Source organism: Cygnus atratus, chromosome Z, assembly GCF_013377495.2.
Source record: "Cygnus atratus isolate AKBS03 ecotype Queensland, Australia chromosome Z, CAtr_DNAZoo_HiC_assembly, whole genome shotgun sequence".
NCBI classification, from domain to species: domain Eukaryota; kingdom Metazoa; phylum Chordata; class Aves; order Anseriformes; family Anatidae; genus Cygnus; species Cygnus atratus.
In genome coordinates this window covers 57,569,214-57,588,407 of record NC_066396.1, presented here as the reverse complement: position 1 = coordinate 57,588,407, position 19,194 = coordinate 57,569,214, and the positions used below count along the sequence as shown (strand labels likewise).

General features: G+C 35.3%; 1 protein-coding gene and 1 long non-coding RNA gene across 13 annotated transcripts in view; both read right to left on the bottom strand.

Moving 5' to 3' along the window:
• The window catches only part of PAM (peptidylglycine alpha-amidating monooxygenase), a 142,539-nt gene that overhangs the window by 30,608 nt on the left and 92,737 nt on the right, over positions 1-19,194 (bottom strand). For all 12 annotated transcript variants that reach the window (XM_035570060.2, XM_035570053.2, XM_035570057.2 and 9 more), the window contains 6 exons: positions 18,407-18,474; positions 16,663-16,743; positions 16,470-16,546; positions 16,063-16,166; positions 10,201-10,388; positions 8,918-8,986 (listed from right to left, as the gene is read on the bottom strand). In XM_035570060.2, coding sequence (XP_035425953.1) covers positions 8,918-8,986; positions 10,201-10,388; positions 16,063-16,166; positions 16,470-16,546; positions 16,663-16,743; positions 18,407-18,474 — 587 coding nt within the window. The remainder of the gene's footprint in view (positions 1-8,917; positions 8,987-10,200; positions 10,389-16,062; positions 16,167-16,469; positions 16,547-16,662; positions 16,744-18,406; positions 18,475-19,194) is intronic.
• Positions 3,442-8,911, bottom strand: LOC118260085 (uncharacterized). Its single transcript, XR_004782164.1, has 2 exons — positions 4,930-8,911; positions 3,442-3,683 (listed from the first exon to the last, which is right to left on the bottom strand). It is a non-coding gene; the product is annotated as an uncharacterized LOC118260085 (long non-coding RNA).

The following is a 19,194-nucleotide window of genomic DNA, read 5'->3' as shown; positions in this document are numbered from 1 at the left end:
TATCCAGAAAATGTCAAAGCAAGAGGTCATGCTGCAGCTTTACATGTTCTGTAATAGCTGGAACAGTTGAAGGATCCTGCTTACCTGAAGATATTCAGTGTGAAAGGAACACCAGCAAGATGTACTGTGTTACTTGTTTGGTTTTGTTTGAGATGAGACAACCTGACCTTTAGAATGACTTGAAGACAACATGGTTGAATGAATCACTTGCTTTTGTTGAAATAACTGAAATCTAGCATGAATAATTTATTTTCTTCCAGTACTCAGTCCAGTCTCAGGGATGCTGGCTGATTAGGTGAGTTTCAGAGAGGACACTTACACACACTTTATCTATCAGGACACTTCCCTCTACGTAATACAGTGTAAGATGATTGGCTACAAATAGCTGGAGTTAATTCTGTTCTGGAGGAAGCAAAGCTGGACCAACACCTCCAGAATGAAAAGACACAAAAGCACAGTCCAGTTAGTTTAACCTTAAGTTCTATGGCAGTCCTATGCTAGTCAAATTCTTTTACAGAACCTGACTCGACCTTGGTGTAGAGCTGGATTAGTTGAAGACAATACAACAGTTTAGTATGTTGACCACAATGGTCTGGGTAGAATCCTGATAGTGTTGAACTGCCCATGACTAAAACCAGTCTTCTTTTTTTTCACCTCTACGTTGCAATCTTCCCAACTTTCAGAGAACAGTCTCTGTCCATGGTTCTTAAACTTCACACCATCACACAGTTGGAAGTACCAAATTCTGGTCTGTATGAAGTATCTGGCCATGGTACTGCAAGATCAAGCTAAGAGACAGGTAGAAAATTCAACCTTTCAAACACCAAGACATTTGGCAGAATGATATCTTGCCAGGAAATAATCAGAATTGAAGGAATTGAGAGCAAAAGCCTATCTATGGCTTATCTACATTGACAAGGGACTGCTACTGCAAAGTTCATTTGTGTGATGCTGCAGTTCAGTTAGTTTTAACTGGAGTGTGAATGCTTACATTGAAAGTCACCTCTTTTTGAGTATGTCTGATTTGTTATGGAGCCAGTACGATGGTCCTTCTTAACTCCAGTGTTTCAGCCTAGTATGATTGCAATAAGAGACAAAACTTCATAGTTAGATCTGGTTTTCCAAATTATCTCTGAATAAAATCTAGTATTCTGAAAATACATGTCTCTGTCTTACCAGAAAATGCTTCTCTTTAGCCTGTTGGTCTGGCAAAAATAGTGACTGCTTTTTATTTTTTTTTTGTTTTATTTGAAAGTGATGAAATCAGGGTCCAAATGGTATGGAATCCAACTATGACATGGCCTCATCTTAAATCTCAGCCTAATAATGCCTAAGTGCTGTATCAATAGTTGTATCAGAGAAATGCACCCTTTAGATGAAGAACTATCTTACCAATGAAGAAATCAAAATCTGTCTGCCAATATCACCTTCATGACTGTGCCCTCATGACGGAATGCCTTCCAAATAAATATTTATCAATATTTATTAAAGCAAAAGTTTCATTTTCTGTATCTGTTTAACCATGCTTTCTTTGGCTTCTACATGAAGCTAGTGAGCCCGTTCTAACAGACATACATGAGACAACATTGCTGGTAGAAAAGAGGGAAGAAAAGCATAGAAAGTGCAGAAGTGAGCAAAATCTGACGTCTATTTATTTATAGTAAGTGACATTGGACACAGTTTGACATAACAATCCAAAACAATTTTCAAAATGTTTTCTAGTCTAATATTTTTCATGAGTCCTACCGTTCTGATTTAATCTGCTGTTTTGATGAAAGTGTTGGAAAGATTCCTGAGAACTAAAAACTATTAAATAAGGGTGTTTCTTTATGAAGGGATATGAAGGGGAGGAGGACAGAGGTATAGCTATGAGGAAATGAAAACTGTTAAGTTACTCTAAAGGTTGTTGGTGCCCATCACTGTGCCCTAGGTGATGTGCACTTAAAGCACAGCCAAACTGACATGCTTGAAAAACTGGAATTGCCTCTGCTCTTGAGCCATTTCAATGCAGATTAGAGAGGAAAAATGGTGGAAGCAAAGGTTAAAAAATAGTATCATTAGCTTTTGTTGACAGTTACATAACTTCCTGTTTTCCTCTATGTCTGCATGTTCCTAAGAAGGGTTTTTACTACTATTTCAACGTAAATCTGGCTTCCTTTGTTTTCAATTCAACCATCAAAATATTTTAATATATAGGTGTTTTGTTTATAAACAAAATGCAGTTTATAAAGTCACTAGGTTGAAGGATTGTGTAACCGGCAAAGACAGAAATAAGCGTTACAGAAAACATAGAAGAACCTTCACTTAAGGACTACTCTTTGGTACAGATGGGGGTTTCTTCCCCAGCAAGTTGGAACTTGATATTCAAACCCCAAGCCGGTCACAGTTCATTCTCCAGACAAAACAGTGCTTCCTCAACTTCACGAGCATATCAGCATAGCAAGGAAAATTTCTGCCTGTTATTACCAGGATATATATATATTCTTAAGGATCCCTAAGTATCCTTGTTATTTGGTCATTTTTATTTAAGATCTATCACCATCATTCTTCAAGATATGCAAATTACAAGAAAGAAACATTTTGCACAGAATAAAAAAAATGTATTCTTTTTAGAGAGTTTTATATTTGTGCAACAGTTTTATTTGAACAACTATGAAAGCAGCAGTCATTTCTGTGAACTCTTCCTAGACTAATACTATGCCTATTTTCAATTCTTCAGACATGTTAATGATACCATAACCAGGTTTTGCAGCTGTTCACTGTTTAATAAATATTTTTTTCGGCATTACAGAAAATACCTAAGCGAAGCCCCTCTGTAATTCAAGAACATAAACCACGTGTCAAACACTGAAGACCGAAACACACAACTTTAAATGGTTTCTTTTCATGCTTGTCATATTCTTCTCCTGCTTACGTAGTCAAACCATACCAATTGCCATTTTTTGCTTACATCTGATGCTCCCTTTTCTACTGTGCTGAAAATGCTTTTGTAAAGATTACGAATAACCCTATTCTAACCTAACTCGAGGCTCATCTTTTATTTACAACTTCCAGCAGGACCTTTTAGTGCTGAAACAACAAGCAAATTTTTAATCTTTGTAATTCTACTTCTCTAACTGTAAATATTGCTCTTAGTACCTCTTAGTAGCATTGTCTTCCAAGCTTTAATTTAGACACTTTTATTGCTGTTCCCTATTTAAGGGACCTCATCTAATCTCTGTGCACCAAAGAAACATTCCAGGGCTAAAAACATGTAGAGTTTCTCTAATACTTGGCCTTAATCTAAAACATATCCATTCCATTCCATCCCACATCAATACTGGAAAATAAATTGTCTTCTCTTTCAAACCTCATCTCTTCTCCATCAACCTCACGAATTTTAGCCATCTACCATACTGAACTCCTCCCTTTTCTTAAAAACAGCACACAAGCCAGAAAAAGTAAACTTTCAAGGTGAACTATGACAACTTTATTTTAGAAAGGAATGTAACTTATGAGTACGTGTGTTGGCATAAACATACCTCAGATCTTACAGTTTGACACTATCATTATGTAATATCACAGAAACATGCTACTTCATGACTTGAAAAAATCAAGGATCTGCTTGCATGCTGATTCTGCTTTGCTTCTCCTTTCACCCCATGTCTGCTAGGAAATCATATGCATTTCCTCCCTTTTTCATTCTTATAAGAAGGAAACAAAACAGAGATAAGACAGAAATAGGAAAGCTGTAAGTTCTCCTTTCACTTAAATCATTAATTTCTATCCCAGGTATAAAGAGCCTTGTTTAGTATATTTTTATTGTGACAAATTTCATAGAAATGTACAAGTAAGCAGCAGAATACTCCACAGTGAACTTCTCAACTCACAGATTCTGCTACAACCTAGCAAAATATTTCCAGCACTGTCACAAAAATGTTGGGGAAAAATATTTATGCATGCGTGGATGTGCACACATGCATGTGAGATTATAGCTTACGACAACTGGAAATGACTTAAAGATCAGTTAGGCATCCAACAGGTAATAAATACCAGAATTATATGTAATCTTAATTCATCTCCCATTTTGTATGGATTATGATGTCAATTTTTCTTACTTGATGTATGCTATTCTTCCAAAGAATTGCCGTTATACTATCAATGGACAGTCCCTATTTATGATATTTAACCTCATTCAAAGAATATCCCAAGCACCCCTGAACAAGTGTTTAACTGAACAGAAAGACGTCTCCTTAACATTTCTGTTCTATTATTTCTGTTTATGAAACACACTAAATTACTTCATTATCATAGCCTGCCCATCAGATTAGGATCCATAATTACTACTATTTTCCTAGAGATTCCAGCCAGAATTGCCATTTAGTGTCCATTAATTTTGAGCGTCCACCTAGAAACATCTCAAAAACTGATTTACAGGATACTTAACATTGTATTTCACATCACATATTCAAACCATAACTACACTGAGTTTCAGCAGGAGCTGTCTATATGAAAGACAGACTCAATTGTTTGTTTTGTCCATCTTTGAACACTAGCAAAACAAAGCAGGAAATCAGACTTCACAGGGGTACCTAGCTGCCTAGAATCATTCAGCAGATGATTCCAGACACAGATGAAAGTCTGGAATAAGAGCCCATTTTATGACATAGCATGAAATTGCATTAGATCATGAAGTCGTTCTTCTCTTTACACTGTCCTGTTTCACTCACTACATAATTTGTAACCTCTAAAACAATGAAATCCAGTGGAGCGTTCTTCTGTAAAACTGATCTTACCACCAGGTCAGCAATTCCATAATCACAGACTTAAAGCCCTGCTTTATAAAATCTAATATCTGTTTTTTTTTTTTTTTTTTTTTTTTTTGACATCATTTTAAATATTAGTTTAAATGTAGGACATTTTAATGGGATTTCAGTTAACACACTCAACTGTGCAAAGGGGTTATTCTGTCTGGGACATTCAGAAAGAGAGATTTTGAATTCTCTTGTATTGAACTTCACCATTCGAGCTCCTGGAATAGCCTGTGTCCATAGTAATCATAAAATAACGGGGGATGAGAAAAAAAAAATCCAAATGTGTTGCCAGTACAATTCACCAATTCTGAAAGCAAACAAATGACTTCCATGACTTCAGATTCCATCACAAGAGGCAAAATGATATGAGGTATTTTTTGGTACTAATTTCTAAATTCCATAAGCCAGACACAAGCAAAAATGTTCTTTTTTTTTTTCTTTTCAGTATCACAGTAAACATTAATATTAGAAATAAGATGAAAACCCCTTCTCTTTTGTCAGCAGTACATGTGCAAGTAACACATATATGTGTATGCACATACCCTTCTGAAACAAAAAATCAACTTTGATTTTTGTTTTATAGGCTGCAAACGAATTTTCAGTTCAAGCCAGCCTTGAAATATACAAACTGTTTATGCATAATTATATTGGCTTTACTAGAAAAAATATTTGCCTTTTCTGCTTCAAAGGAAAGTTTATTACCACATCTAATGCATACAAAGTGATCTATCAAATCATAAGCCACAAGCCAACAGTTTAAATAATGCACATTTGGTTCACCATCACCTGTATACTCCCTCCTGTTATTAAGAAACAACTCCTGATATTGTGTCCACACAGCTTTCAGGTATAGCAGCAACTGGCTGTCTTGATAGTAAGGCAGCTTTACTGCTTGCATATCAAAACAAACCTACGCTGCATTATACCATACCACAGTCTATGGCAGGGATAATGTTGAGCAAACAATGAAAAACATTTAGGCCTTTTTTCCACAAGGAAAGATGAGACATCTAAAGATGTGGGAAATGTTATGAAAAGATAATAGTTTTTTCAGTACAGTATCTGTTGAATCTAATTTAATTAAACTTCTCTTGATGAAAAAAAAATAATGTTTTTGTGCTGGAGAGTTTATGCTTCAGAGGGAACAGGAAACTAAAATATGCACAAGTGTTTAAATCAACTGCATTTCCTGTAATAAATAACTTTCTACAAACAGTTTATCCTCACCAGGCCATGACATTGTTGCTTCAGAAACAATATAATGAGGTCAGCTTCATTAATGTAAGTTCATTTTAATTTTAACATCAGAGGGATTTAGCTTTGTCTTCATGCTGAGTGATGATTCACTGTGTGATGAATACTACTTATTTCAGTATATTTACACCATGTCTTACCATGCTTCTCATTGAAGATGATGGAATCAAGATTTTATAGTAAAAGCAATGGTGACTCCAGGAGGTATCAATAATATAAACCAACTACATGTAGAAGCAAATCTGCTAAAACTATGTCCAGGTAATCGTGTACATTATTAACAAGATGATATTATCAAACCGCAGACGTTTATTCTTTTTCCCTTTTGAGGCAAATACTTAAATTTAATACTAGTAACACCAAAATTTGTCCCCATCATCATCATGTATCTATCTCCCTGGATTTGCTAATATTTCCAGGGCAATGTAATTACTATTTGAATTTTAGTGAAGTAACAATGTTTACTTCAATTACCTGAAAATAAGAAGAGTAAAATGAAGTTGCTTCAGCATGAGTGATGAAGAAAAAAATAAAATGCAAGGGTAAAACACAGTTATGGAAAAATCATTGAAGTATTATCTTCAGAGTGAGTTTACTAAGCAACAATATTGCTCAGCAGCAATAGAACTAATCAAAACCTGAGTTTTGGTGGATCTGCGTCTTGAAGATAAGTTTATCATACGTAGTATTTCACATCAGACCATAAATTAAAAAAAATGCTATAAACTTTACCTCAGTATTTACTTGCTTCTGTGTGGGTTGGGGATCCACCACCCCACGCTGCGCTGTAGAACTTTCATTCTGTCACCTATAAGACCTTGTTCCAATGTGGTTGATATTGGCTAACTCACTAAGGTTATTGCAGAAGATGGACAAGACCACTTTCAGGTCATGATTTTCCCCATGTGTTTTACCACACAGTCATGTAGAGCCAAAAAACACTTCTAAAAAAGCCTTACAACTTCCTCTCTTTGTAGAGGAAAATAAAACCAAAGTCTCTTCATTTTTCCTTTTGCTTTTTTTGCTTACATACATATAATTGAACTGAAGTTTCAGGTACCTCAATGTAAAATTGAAGCCGGGGTCCTGTAAATGATGGGAGAATTTATCTTAAGCTAACAGCTAAGAACATGAAACAAAATTCTCTCATTGCAACTACTTTGTTTTGATATTTCACATCACGAACCCACCTAACTTCAAACGGACAGTGCAATGAAGTCTGTTTCCATAGAAACATGTTAGATGAGGATGTATACCAACTAGTGGTCTAAGCAAACAAAACTGCACTACAGAAATGTTGCTTTGAAACACATCTCAAAGACAACTGAAAAGTATTTTACAAAGAGCATCTTGTTTCAAAAGTTTTGTTTCAAACATTAATGAATTCAATAAAGCACATGGGTAACATCCTCAACCAATACTAATAAACTTTCTAGTAACATAAGGGTGAAGCAGCTTGTCAGCATAAATTTTCATATATATTTGTAGGCAGCTAGCTCATACTGGTCGGAATAAGCTTAAAAAGCAAGTTTTATTTGTTAAAAAATCCGTCTTAAATTTTCTAACGTAAATTTCAAATTTGCAATTGTAAATATTGTCTATAGTATGTAAACTAAGTATGTACCCTAAGTAAAGATGCTCTTACACTCCAGATGCTAGTTTTTAATGTAACTGTAACTCAATTATTTGAGTTAACTTCACAAAATAGCAGTGCATATAGAAAGCTTAACCCCTTTGGGAAATGTTAGTAAATTTCCTTCCACCTTTAATGAAAACGAAGATTAGGCAAATGTTTAGATTAACATCTCCCAGATATTTAGACTATTCCCTTAATACCACAAGAGTGCAGCTAATATAGAGTAAGCTTTTAAACATTTTGTATTTGATATATATTTTATGAATTCATTCTTCCTTAGCAGTCCAGTTTCATCATAGGCATCCGACTTTAATTTTACATTTTATACCAGAATCACAATGTTGGAAAAGACCTCCAAGATCTTCTGGTCCAACCGTTCGCCTACCACCAATACCTACTAACAATACTGAGCTTAAGGCCCATTCAGCATGAAAATGGGTGAGAATAGTCAACACACACAGAATATGTCCAAAGTCCTACAAGCCTCAGCAATGTTTAATTAAAACAGAATGAAAGTATACCTGAAAAGGATTTCTCCTTCTGAAAAAAAAAACTCTTGATACTAAACCAGTGTCTAATAACATACAATCCACAAGAACTTTAAAGTACAGCCATATTTTAATAACTCTGAAACCTAAGTAACAATCAGCTTATTTCTATACACATTAGTCATGCTTTTTGCTACAACTTAATATTGTACACATCTATGCATGAGTTGTTATGCATATATGAAGACATACATATTTTGTGAAAAAGATTTAGTATTAAACACTAATAGCACTCAACCCACTGCATGTACTACCAATACTGAAGCATAGTAACACACATAGAATATATGCACGGTAATACAAACCAAGGAACAGGATGAGAACTAGTAGCAGATTACATAAATCACCACGTTAAAGAAGAGTGAATGAATTCTTTTTCTATTGGACTGCCACAACTTCTTTGTGTCCATTCTCCAGGACTGCATTTACAGATAAATTACAACCTTCTTTAACAAAGTAAAACAAAATCAGAAAAATCTAATGAGATTATAATGCACTAATAAATTTTACCTACAATGTCTTATATAACTTCCAATATTATTAACTGAATAGAACATTAAAAATTGCATCAGCTAAAGGAAAAAAAGATTTAAAACTTCATTATCATTAACAATCAGGAGATTTAATTTATCAGGATTTAACATTAATGAGTTCCTTACTTGAAAATGAAATAAACAAGTACATACCCTGATCCAGAATCTCTTCCTCTTCTCCTTTTGACAGTTGCAAAGAACTTTTATCAGTATCCTTGGTTTCTAAAAAAGGAAATTTAAAATATGCTGTTAACTTCTGCACGCGAATGGGACTGAACATCATCTACTAGTGAAAATAGTCCTTCTGAACTGAATATGTGGTTTTTTTTTCTTCCCCTCCATCTATAGTTGGTGCACCAACCAGTGTAGCAGTAAAACAACTAGAATAAAAAGTTAAGATTTGCACAAGTAACAGGACAGTAGGAGGGTTTAGATAGAAATTTAGAACTCTACATCCACCTGTCTATCCATCATAATGTAGGCAGACATATTACACGGTTATAGTAGAATCTAGGGTATTGTACTTTTCTTTGAGGTTGTTAAATTAAAACCAATACAGATAACTGATATGAAATTTTGTGCTATGCACTAAGTTTCGTAAAAACTTTGCGAAAGGGTAGCATAAACCTGCTTGATCAATGGGTCAAAGCCTAATTTAAATAGCAGTTCCAAGTCAATGAAGTCAGCAGAAAAAAAAAAATCATATTATTACTCAGTAACTAGGATGAAATACATCCCAATGTTTATGACTTTTAGTGCCTATATAATGCAAAGGATTGCCCAACAAAAATGCAACAAATGATTCCAAGAGAACTAACTACAGAATGAGATATGATCTAGTTCTGTCTGGGCAGTATTTTGCCATAATTAGTTATTAGCTTTCCAAGCAGCTTGTTAAAGCATTCTGCCTCTAATATCTGCTGCCCTGCATGGAACTGTACTTTACTATACTGACATATTTGCCATACTGCTTCTGAATAATACTGCTGTGCCAACATATATGCATAGCAGTGTTTAACAGACATTTGATTCCTTCCATATCAAGGTACTAGGATCTAGAAAACCGGGATCTGAAAATGTTATGCTTCAACTTCACAGGAAATAGAAGCTAAAGCAACTATTAAAAAATTGTTAATGTTAAGTGCTGATATTTACCATAGCAAAGAGGTCAATCTTTGCGGTATATAGCTCAGTTAGCTATAAAAGTATGTTGGAAATTGAAAGATGACAATAGGAGAAAATAGGCAAAAGACAGAGACATTTTTCACCAAAATCAAGAGCAGAATCTCATAATGCTCTATAATTAACAGTTTGGATTTTATTCAAAATTGCATTTCTTTTCTATGAAAGTTTATCATAATAAAGCAACGCAGACAAACGTATCAGTCAGCAAAAAAAGCCTAAAATAAAATGGATTGCAAGTTTTTTTTTTCCACCTTCATGATGTCCATGAGTCATCTTTAGCATATCAGGCTTGACTGGAATAGGAATATTTGCTTCCTGTGGTATGTTTCTGAACATCTCAGGGTTTGCATTCTGTGTGCAGGTCATATATGAGACAGCATGTTTGGCTTCCATATAGTACATGATGTAAAAATTACACATTTCATCATTGGCTGTTCCCCTATACAATACAGAAAAGATGCAGCAGTTAGAGGAGGAAAATTAGCTCAATATATAAGTTATCTAACATGCTTAACAGAATATTAAAAAAGTTGCAATTAAATGTCCCACACGAAAACACTTCATGGCTTCACAGCAGTGAACCAGTATCAGAAGTTTCTCTAGAAGAGAACGAGTCTCATTAGAAACTACCAGCTTGCACAAGCTCCTCTAGTATCTCAGAAATTCCTGAGAACTAAGTTTTGACCCTAGAGAAAACAGCATCGATGATTAAAACTGCTCTTCCTTCTCCTCTTTTGTACAGTGTACTCTTCATATTCCCCAATGTGTCATCAACTATGTACATGTTCTGATGAAAAAGACACAACTGTAACATTCATTATGTCATCACCCATATACTTTTGACTACCTGGGGTAAACTTCATTTAAAATCACTGGAAATAACTTCTATGTTTAATTTCAGCAGCTATCATTTACGACAGTTGTTTTCCTCTACGTTCAAGTACATGCATTCACTGGCCAGTCACGGTGGTTCTAACACAGCAAAACTTGATTTCATTACATATTAAGACACCGTAAATAACTCCTAAAGTAAAGATAGCACTGCCTTCTTGAGAATAACTTGATCACAAGCTTCAAGCTTCTGTACGAAGAAACATGAGTACAAGAGGAATGACTAATTGACAACTGTTATTCATGTACTTGAAACAGAAGAGGCTGTTCTGTATTGCAACATAATCCTGCCTTCAATGGAAAGTTCAGCTGGCATGAGAAAGAATTTTCTCTGAAAAACATTACTTTATGCAGCAGACAATACCAGGGCTGTTTGCAACACTGTGATCTGTTTGTTTATTTATGCCATATGTGCTGATACCTATTATTATAGATATAGTCCTGACAATGGAATAAGCAATAACTTTAAAAGAAAGGTTCACAAAATAAAGGGTTTTATGTTAAGATTTTTAAATCCACTTTCACAATTAACCAGTGAGCCCACACTCATAAAATGACATAGGGGTGGCCTATTAGCTGTTCGCAAAAGACGTCAGTGCTGACTTTTGCAGCAGCATCCTGCAGCATTCATTTATTCACCATAGCAACAATAATGACACCAGCCAGAGGGGTAATAGAGGGAACATGGGAGAAGAGACTGTTTCAAAACGGGAATTGGTATTTCTCCGTGCATTGAAAATTTACTGTCCCTGGGAGACCACAAAAATCAGACTCTGACTTGGCAAGCTCTGCTTAAGCTTTTAGAAAGCATTCACTTCACTGTTGTACTCTAACTATGACGGCCTCTGTTACAAAAAGGGAATGAGGAAGTTGCATGAACTCTGGTTCACCTGACACATAACTGTAAAAAATTTTAAATTACAAACTTTGAAATGTGTAGACACAGTAAAAAAACAAACAAAAAAACCCTCTATCAACAACAGTTTTAGTAAATTCATAGAAAACACAGAATCCTTCCATTAAATATTTGAACCACTGAGAAATCCCATTTTGTGAATGAGTTTAATGAGTAGAAATGCTAATGTACAAATTAAAAAAAAATCACATAAACCACCTTCATATCACAGCCACAGACATCTAGAAGTGTGTCCAGAAGTATATTCAGATCTTGGTATATGATCAATATACAGTGAAGTGAAACTAAAACATGATTTAGCAACAAAAAGCAAGATAATACAGTTAAAGAATCTTAAATACTGAATATGGAACATTTTGCTACAGGCACACGAACCTTCTCTGGAATGGTATAATACTTGTTTATTTTTGAAAATAAAAATTTCTGAAATGTATATTGCTGAAATTAAAAATGTTTATTTTTGAAAGGGAAAGATACAGCTAACACTGTTTTCCATCCATTAAGAGTTCCGTGCAATACACTGAATTACAACTGGGTAAAATATGGTGAATGGCACTTTCCTCTATAAAGACAAGAACTTGACATTGACTAGGCTCCAATTCTTTGAAGTCCTTTAGACTAGTAAACTGTGTATTACTTGACACAATATCAACTCTAATTTTTACTCTGAAACAACATTATGTTATCTGTTATAAAACTGCAGTGGGTGTTTGCATGGAGTACTTACTGGTTTCTAGAAAAAAAAAGAATAAAGAAAGATTCCTTTGTAAATTAGTAATAGTTGTTATAGCTGTTGATCATACTTGACAAAGGTTAATTCGACCCTCTGTTATGAAGTTTGAGTTTGAGGAGAAATCCAGATAAATAAAATGGCCTTTGGAAACTGCTGAAGAGATGACTCCTGCCTCACCTCTCTACAACGGAGATTTTAAGTCTGCAATCTTGTAATTACCTTGAAAATATACAGTGTCAACCACACAAGAAAAATCGGGTTTTATTTCCAAACCTTTGTTAGCCAAACTCTACGTATACAGAGGCATACCTCAATACCACATTTAATTTTTCCGACTAGGAGAAGAGCAGGCTGAAAAGGCTAATGTGAGCCATGGAGGTCATGAAATAACAGAGCAAGATAACAGACACGAGCTAGTGTAACTAAATGAAAACATGGAAAAAAAAATCTAATGTGCAAAGAAACAGACAACACAGCTATGAAAGGTCTAAAAACAAAGCAAGAACATCTACTCCTTCCTCTTCTACTTACAGTCTGTACAGAAGTACAGACTTGGCCAAAAATGGCAATTTCAATCTTAATTAGATAAAAATGCAAAGAAATACAGGTAAAAAAAACTGAAATGAGTACTGTATTACAAAAAAGACAATCACTCAGCATTTTGAATGACAGTGCACTTGGACGTTACTATCGACATAATATTGAAACAGTAACCGCACTGCACAATAGCCGTTGAGAAAGGCAGCAAGAAAGAATACCTAAGACCTATCGTGGACAGTATTCATCAAGATAATTTGAGTGAAGCAGAGAATACGGTAATGTGAGAAGGTGTCCAGACCTTCAGAAATTCAGATTATAATGAAAGTAACATCTGAAGTAACTCAAAAAATGTCAAGCAAAAGAAAGAGTGCATTCATATGTAAGGCACTAGTTGGCTATCATAGAAATTACAACACCATCAAGGAACTATAACACTGAAAACATACGTTTTAACGACAGGCAGAAAGCATATACTAGGAATAGTTAAGCTTTAAATGATCAGCTTTGGAAAGGGGAACAGACAAAGCGAACCCATAAGTTTGTTTTACCCCAGATTTCTCTGTATATTAAAGATAAATCACATAAGGAATTTAAGATCTTTCTCAGATAGTTCAAGGAAAAACAAAAATTCAAGCAGAAAATTAGAGACTGGGAAAGTGAACATGCAGACTTGATCTGATCCTTTTCAGGTATGTATTACTTTACAGTTTTCTTTTCACACGTACATTTCTTGTTTATTTTTCAGTGTTTATATTTGAAGCTTAAAGGATGGAACTCAAAAAAAATTTTGGGGGTGGGGGGGGTGGGGGGGGTGGATAAGTCATTCTGAACAGAAGTAAGACAATGGCAATATAAGGAAAACACTTTCTAAGATTTAAACAACTTTCATACATTTTATTTTAACTGTTACTAACTTTCCATATTACCAGTATTGTTGGGAATGCATTCCTTTTTATCCTTTCATTTGGTATTTATGGTGATAGTTATTTCCCCATGTTTTCCGATTATTCATACTTCCATATTTTGCATTAATTTTTGTGTATTATTTTAACTTTTTCTTAAAATGTTTGTGTATTTTTCCTCAAAAAACACAAGCAGAAATTACATAATAGAAGTTCCCATCACTTCTTTCTCTTTGGAAGGTTATCAGCACATTGAAAACGAAGACCATAATTCTCCTGGGACTGGTTCTTAAACTGTAAGGATTATTCAACAAACAGAAACTACTTTGCAGAATCTTATAGAAACACGACAGAATTTTAGAACTTCAAAAGGTCTACAGTTGAATGTTACATAAAGGTTTTGGATATTACTGTTATGACCTTTGTAAAAACCATCTCTCAAACAATTCATTTTAGTTCAGCATTTTAACTGCCTATGGAAAAGAGTTAAATTTGTGTTGAACTCTTTAAGCCCACACTGAGATGCAATCTTAGCATGCGTAGAGCATGAAACAAGTCATCCCTTGAGGTGCTGGTGCATTTACTTCCAGTAAAGAAAGACTTCTGCAAGGTATGTTCGTATCTCTACATGTCCAGTAAATTACAGTTTAGAGAACTGGTGCCAGTTAAGAGAATATTAATACTGCATGTATTTTTAAAGATGTATTTGTCAACTTGACCTTATAGGGCACCCTCTGTCATCTTTGGCTAAGCAGCATCACTAACACACAGTTCAGATTTTTCTATTTATTATTAGTCACTTATGACTTAATTGTTTTTCATAAAAGCCTGTAAATTTTTATATTGAGAAAAAGGCAACTGGAACATTATTCCAAGCTTTAAGATTTGATTTTATGATGGGTCAGAATTTATCACAGTTTTATAAACTTACAGAAATCTTGTTTCTGAAATAGTGAAAAGAAATTGCAAAGCTCTATTATTTTATTTTAAATGGTCAATAACTTCAATTTATTAAAAATACAGTTTTTATAACTGACATTCTGATAATTACTCTAAGAGCAGAACCACCCAACATCTGAGCAAGGCCTTTGGTAGCATAGTTTCAGCTGAGAGATGTTCTGAACATTTCAGAAAAGTGATTATTCAAAAAAGAAGGGCTATGAACATATTGTAGAGTTAAATCCAGCAAACCAGCCAGCAAAACAGATCGCTCCAGTGGAATTTAAGTTTCACAGAATCACAGGAACATCTAGGTTGGAAGAGACCTCCAAAATCACCCAGTCCAACCTCTGACCTAACACTAAGTCCTCCATTAAACCATATCACTAAGCTCTACATCTAAATGTCTTTTAAATACCTCCAGGGATGATGACTCAACCACTTCCCTGGGCAGCCCATTCCAATGCCTAACAACCCTTTCAGTAAATAAGTTCTTCCTAATATCCAACCTAAACCAACCCTGGGGCAACTTTAGCCCATTCCCCCTTGTCCTGTCACCAGGCACATGGAAGAATAGACCAACCCCCACCTCGCTACAGCCTCTTTTAAGGTACCTGTACACTGTGATAAGGTCGCCCCTGAGCCTCCTCTTCTCCAGGCTGAACAATCCCAGCTCCCTCAGCCGCTCCTCGTAAGACTTGTTCTCCAGACCCCTCACCAGCTTCGTTGCCCTTCTCTGGACTCGCTCGAGCACCTCCATGTCCTTCTTGTAGTGAGGGGCCCAAAACTGAACACAGTACTCGAGGTGTGGCCTCACCAGAGCCGAGTACAGGGGGACAATCACTTCCCTAGTTCTGCTGGCCACACTGCTTCTTATACAAGCCAGGATGCTGTTGGCCTTCTTGGCTACCTGAGCACACTGCTGGCTCAAATTCAGCTGCCTATCAACCAGTACTCCCAGGTCCTTCTCTGCCAGGCAGCTTTCCAACCACTCATCTCCCAGCCTGTAGCTCTGCTTGGGGTTGTTTTGCCCCAAGTGCAGGACCTGGCACTCGGCTTTGTTGAACTTCATACAGTTAAGTTTGTTAGAACTATGTTACAAGAAGACAAAAAAAAATGTATTTCTGCATATAACCAATACCTTGGATAAAAAAATGGTTATAGAAGAATGGGCAAAATAGAGAAGATTTACCCTATATGTGTTTCTGTAGTTCTGCCTTCACCACTGAACACACATCTAGCTGCCAGGATATCATCATAGCTAACATCAACAGGATGTTCTACTGGATAAAATGCCTGAAAGAGAGGATGATTCACTCTAATTAGTAAAAGTGTCTCATTGACGTCAGTTTACACACAAGAAGAACAGTACTACATGTCTGAAAAGTAATTTCAGTAAGGTTTTTATATCATAATGTGATCACAATAATTCCTGTCAGTATTCATGCTTAGTGGCACAATAACGTGCACCAGTGGAAACATTATGATGCAGACCTGTGGGCACGTGACTGTCAGATAAACTTCTTAGTTTTACATACAAACAATTAAAATTTAAAGCTATAATGACAAATAAATAAATAAAACACAACAACCACCAACCTGTGGTAGCTGTGGACTCTGTCTACCAATTAATGTCCATTGACCATTTCTCACTCTGTATCCACTCACTACTTTACCTGTAATATACAAACGTGTACAGGGATATCAGATACACTTCTAGAAAAACATGTTGCAGGTTCAGCATTTTTCAATTAAATACTTTAAAATCCTAATGTTGCAATAAAATTCTTACCTAGTCTGTGTGTATGAACTCTGTAGGCAAAAAGGTGCATTGGAAACCTTTTGTAATGGCAGGCAATGTCTGCATCAACCACTGTTAAAATATGATGGCAATAAACACATAAAAACATATTATTTACTAAACAGAGGAAAGCTACACTACTGTACTTCATTCAGCGTGAAACTAGTTTACAAAAAGCATACCTACACTGGACAGACAATTTTAAAAGAGGATGGATAATATTTTTTATTTCTGTAGTATCTATCTCAAGACATCCTAAAATAAAAACAAGTAAAATGTATTACATATACTTACTTTCCATGATGATCCAAAATGGGGCTGAAACTTAGCAGCACTTTTTACAGCGTACACTACCACTATTTAATGAAGTAAAATAATGCACTTTCTTATAGAGTGCATTCAGGGACATTTAAGATATGCTATGATAAACAAATAGTCTACTCAGGGAGAAATTAAAATAAACATATAATTCTAAAGCAATATAGTTTATAATGAAGGCCTGATTTTAAGATCATATAGTTATAGACCCACTCTTACAGATTTAGATACAGACCTTGTCAAAGAGGTGCGGTACAGACAACATCTGCAAGCTAGGAGTTAGGTGCAGGAACAGTAGCTAAGGGGTAGCCTACAGAGAAATTCCTCTGCAGACACCTCATAGAGAAGTATAAGGGGACTGGCTGATGTTTTCATGTATGTATCATACTTGATGCCTTACTTGAGGACAACAAATTTGAAGGAACATGAAAAGGCAGTAACAGTACTTGTTATTAACAGGTATAGAACTGGTTTTGTTCTCCCTTCTCTCATCCTATCCAACTGAAAAATTAATTTCTACACTAATCAAGTATTTCTGCAGAGGGGAAAAATAGTTGGATATTTTTAGATTAAACAGCAAAATAGCTTAATTTTCAGCTCAAACTACAAAGAGATTTCAAGATGCTGAATTCATTGAATAGGTGGGAGTCAGCTGAACATTTAACCGCATCATCCTATTTGGGCAGCTAAGCTGTAACTGGGACAAGTGGCATCTTCAGATATCTAATTTGAAACTCAAGTATAGCAAAAGAAAACAAAACTTCAACTTCAAAATTTCAACTTACTTAGAACATTCCAGACTAGCTTGAAAAAAATATTAGGACTATTCAATCTGAGTTTTAGATACATTCGACCAAGTATGATTCTGAATAGGAACTGATCAGAAATTTCATTTTACAGTGTTTTTTTCAACATTTTGACCTTTTAACCAACCAGGAATATAGGAATACAAATTTTAAAGAGCAGCTCCTTACTGATAGAAATTCATTTATTGAAACTGACCTTTTAAGTAAATCACAAATATATAGCATGAACGACAAATGTAGATAAAAGAGTCCAAACTTTATGGATTTATGGGAAAGGGGAGAAAATAGGTAGGGCCTTTTTGGTAAAATATTGTTTAAGATGACAATAAATCAAATAAATACTTTTAAGAATCCTAGTAACTTCAATGCAGCATAGATCATTGTTGTTTTGTACAATATTACTTTCTACAATATTGACTGCCTCTGCAGATGTAGTCATTAGGAAATATGATACAGTTTTACAATTATCCCTATTTTTTAATGATTTGTTTATTTTAACAATTAACTCTTCCATCAGCTAGTCTCCAAAATATTTTCTTCCACAACTGGCAGAAAAAAAAAAAAGAATCATATACTGCAATTACATATCACTTTGTAGAATTACAACTTACCTTTCTCGCCTGGTGGTATTACGGTGCTCACAGACATCATGAGATACATTCCAGCAATCAAAGGCTGCCTGCAATTCAAAACCCAAGCTCTTCTAACCAATCTCTTTGTAAACCCAGACTGCAAGTGACATGATATGTTCAATACCATTAATTTCTAAATATTGGATTACTTTCAAAACTGGTCTACAGAAAAAGAAGCCATTACACAACACTTCCCTCTTTTTACATATGGACCTACAGTTTTTATAGCATCTGCTACAAAGTGTATGAAATAGGACAACATGATTATCTACATAATTGCTATCCTCTTCCCACATTTCTAAATGTGAACCTTTTAATCTGGTTTAACTCTGTCCTTATAGCAACCTATCACCAAATCTCATAGCAGGAATAAAAACTTTTGCTAGCAGATGACACATGGCTTTGTATTGTAAGTATGTAATATTTTTATTTCACATTTTTTTCAAAGAAATCTAAAGGTTTGTCCTGGTTTCAGGTAGGACAGAGTTAATTTTCCTCCTAGTAGCTGGCAGGGTGCTATGTTTTGGATTAGGATGAGAAGAGCGCTGATAACATGCTGATGTTTTAATTGTTGTAGAGCAATGCTTACACCAAGCCAAGGACTTTTCAGCTTCTCGCTCTGTCCTGCTAGCGAGCAGGCTGGGGGTGCAGCAGGAGCTGGGAGGGGACAGACCCAGGACAGCTGACCCAAACTGGCCAAAGGGGTATTCCATACCATCTGACGTCATGCTGAACAATATATAGGGGTGGCTAGCTGGTGTTGGGGG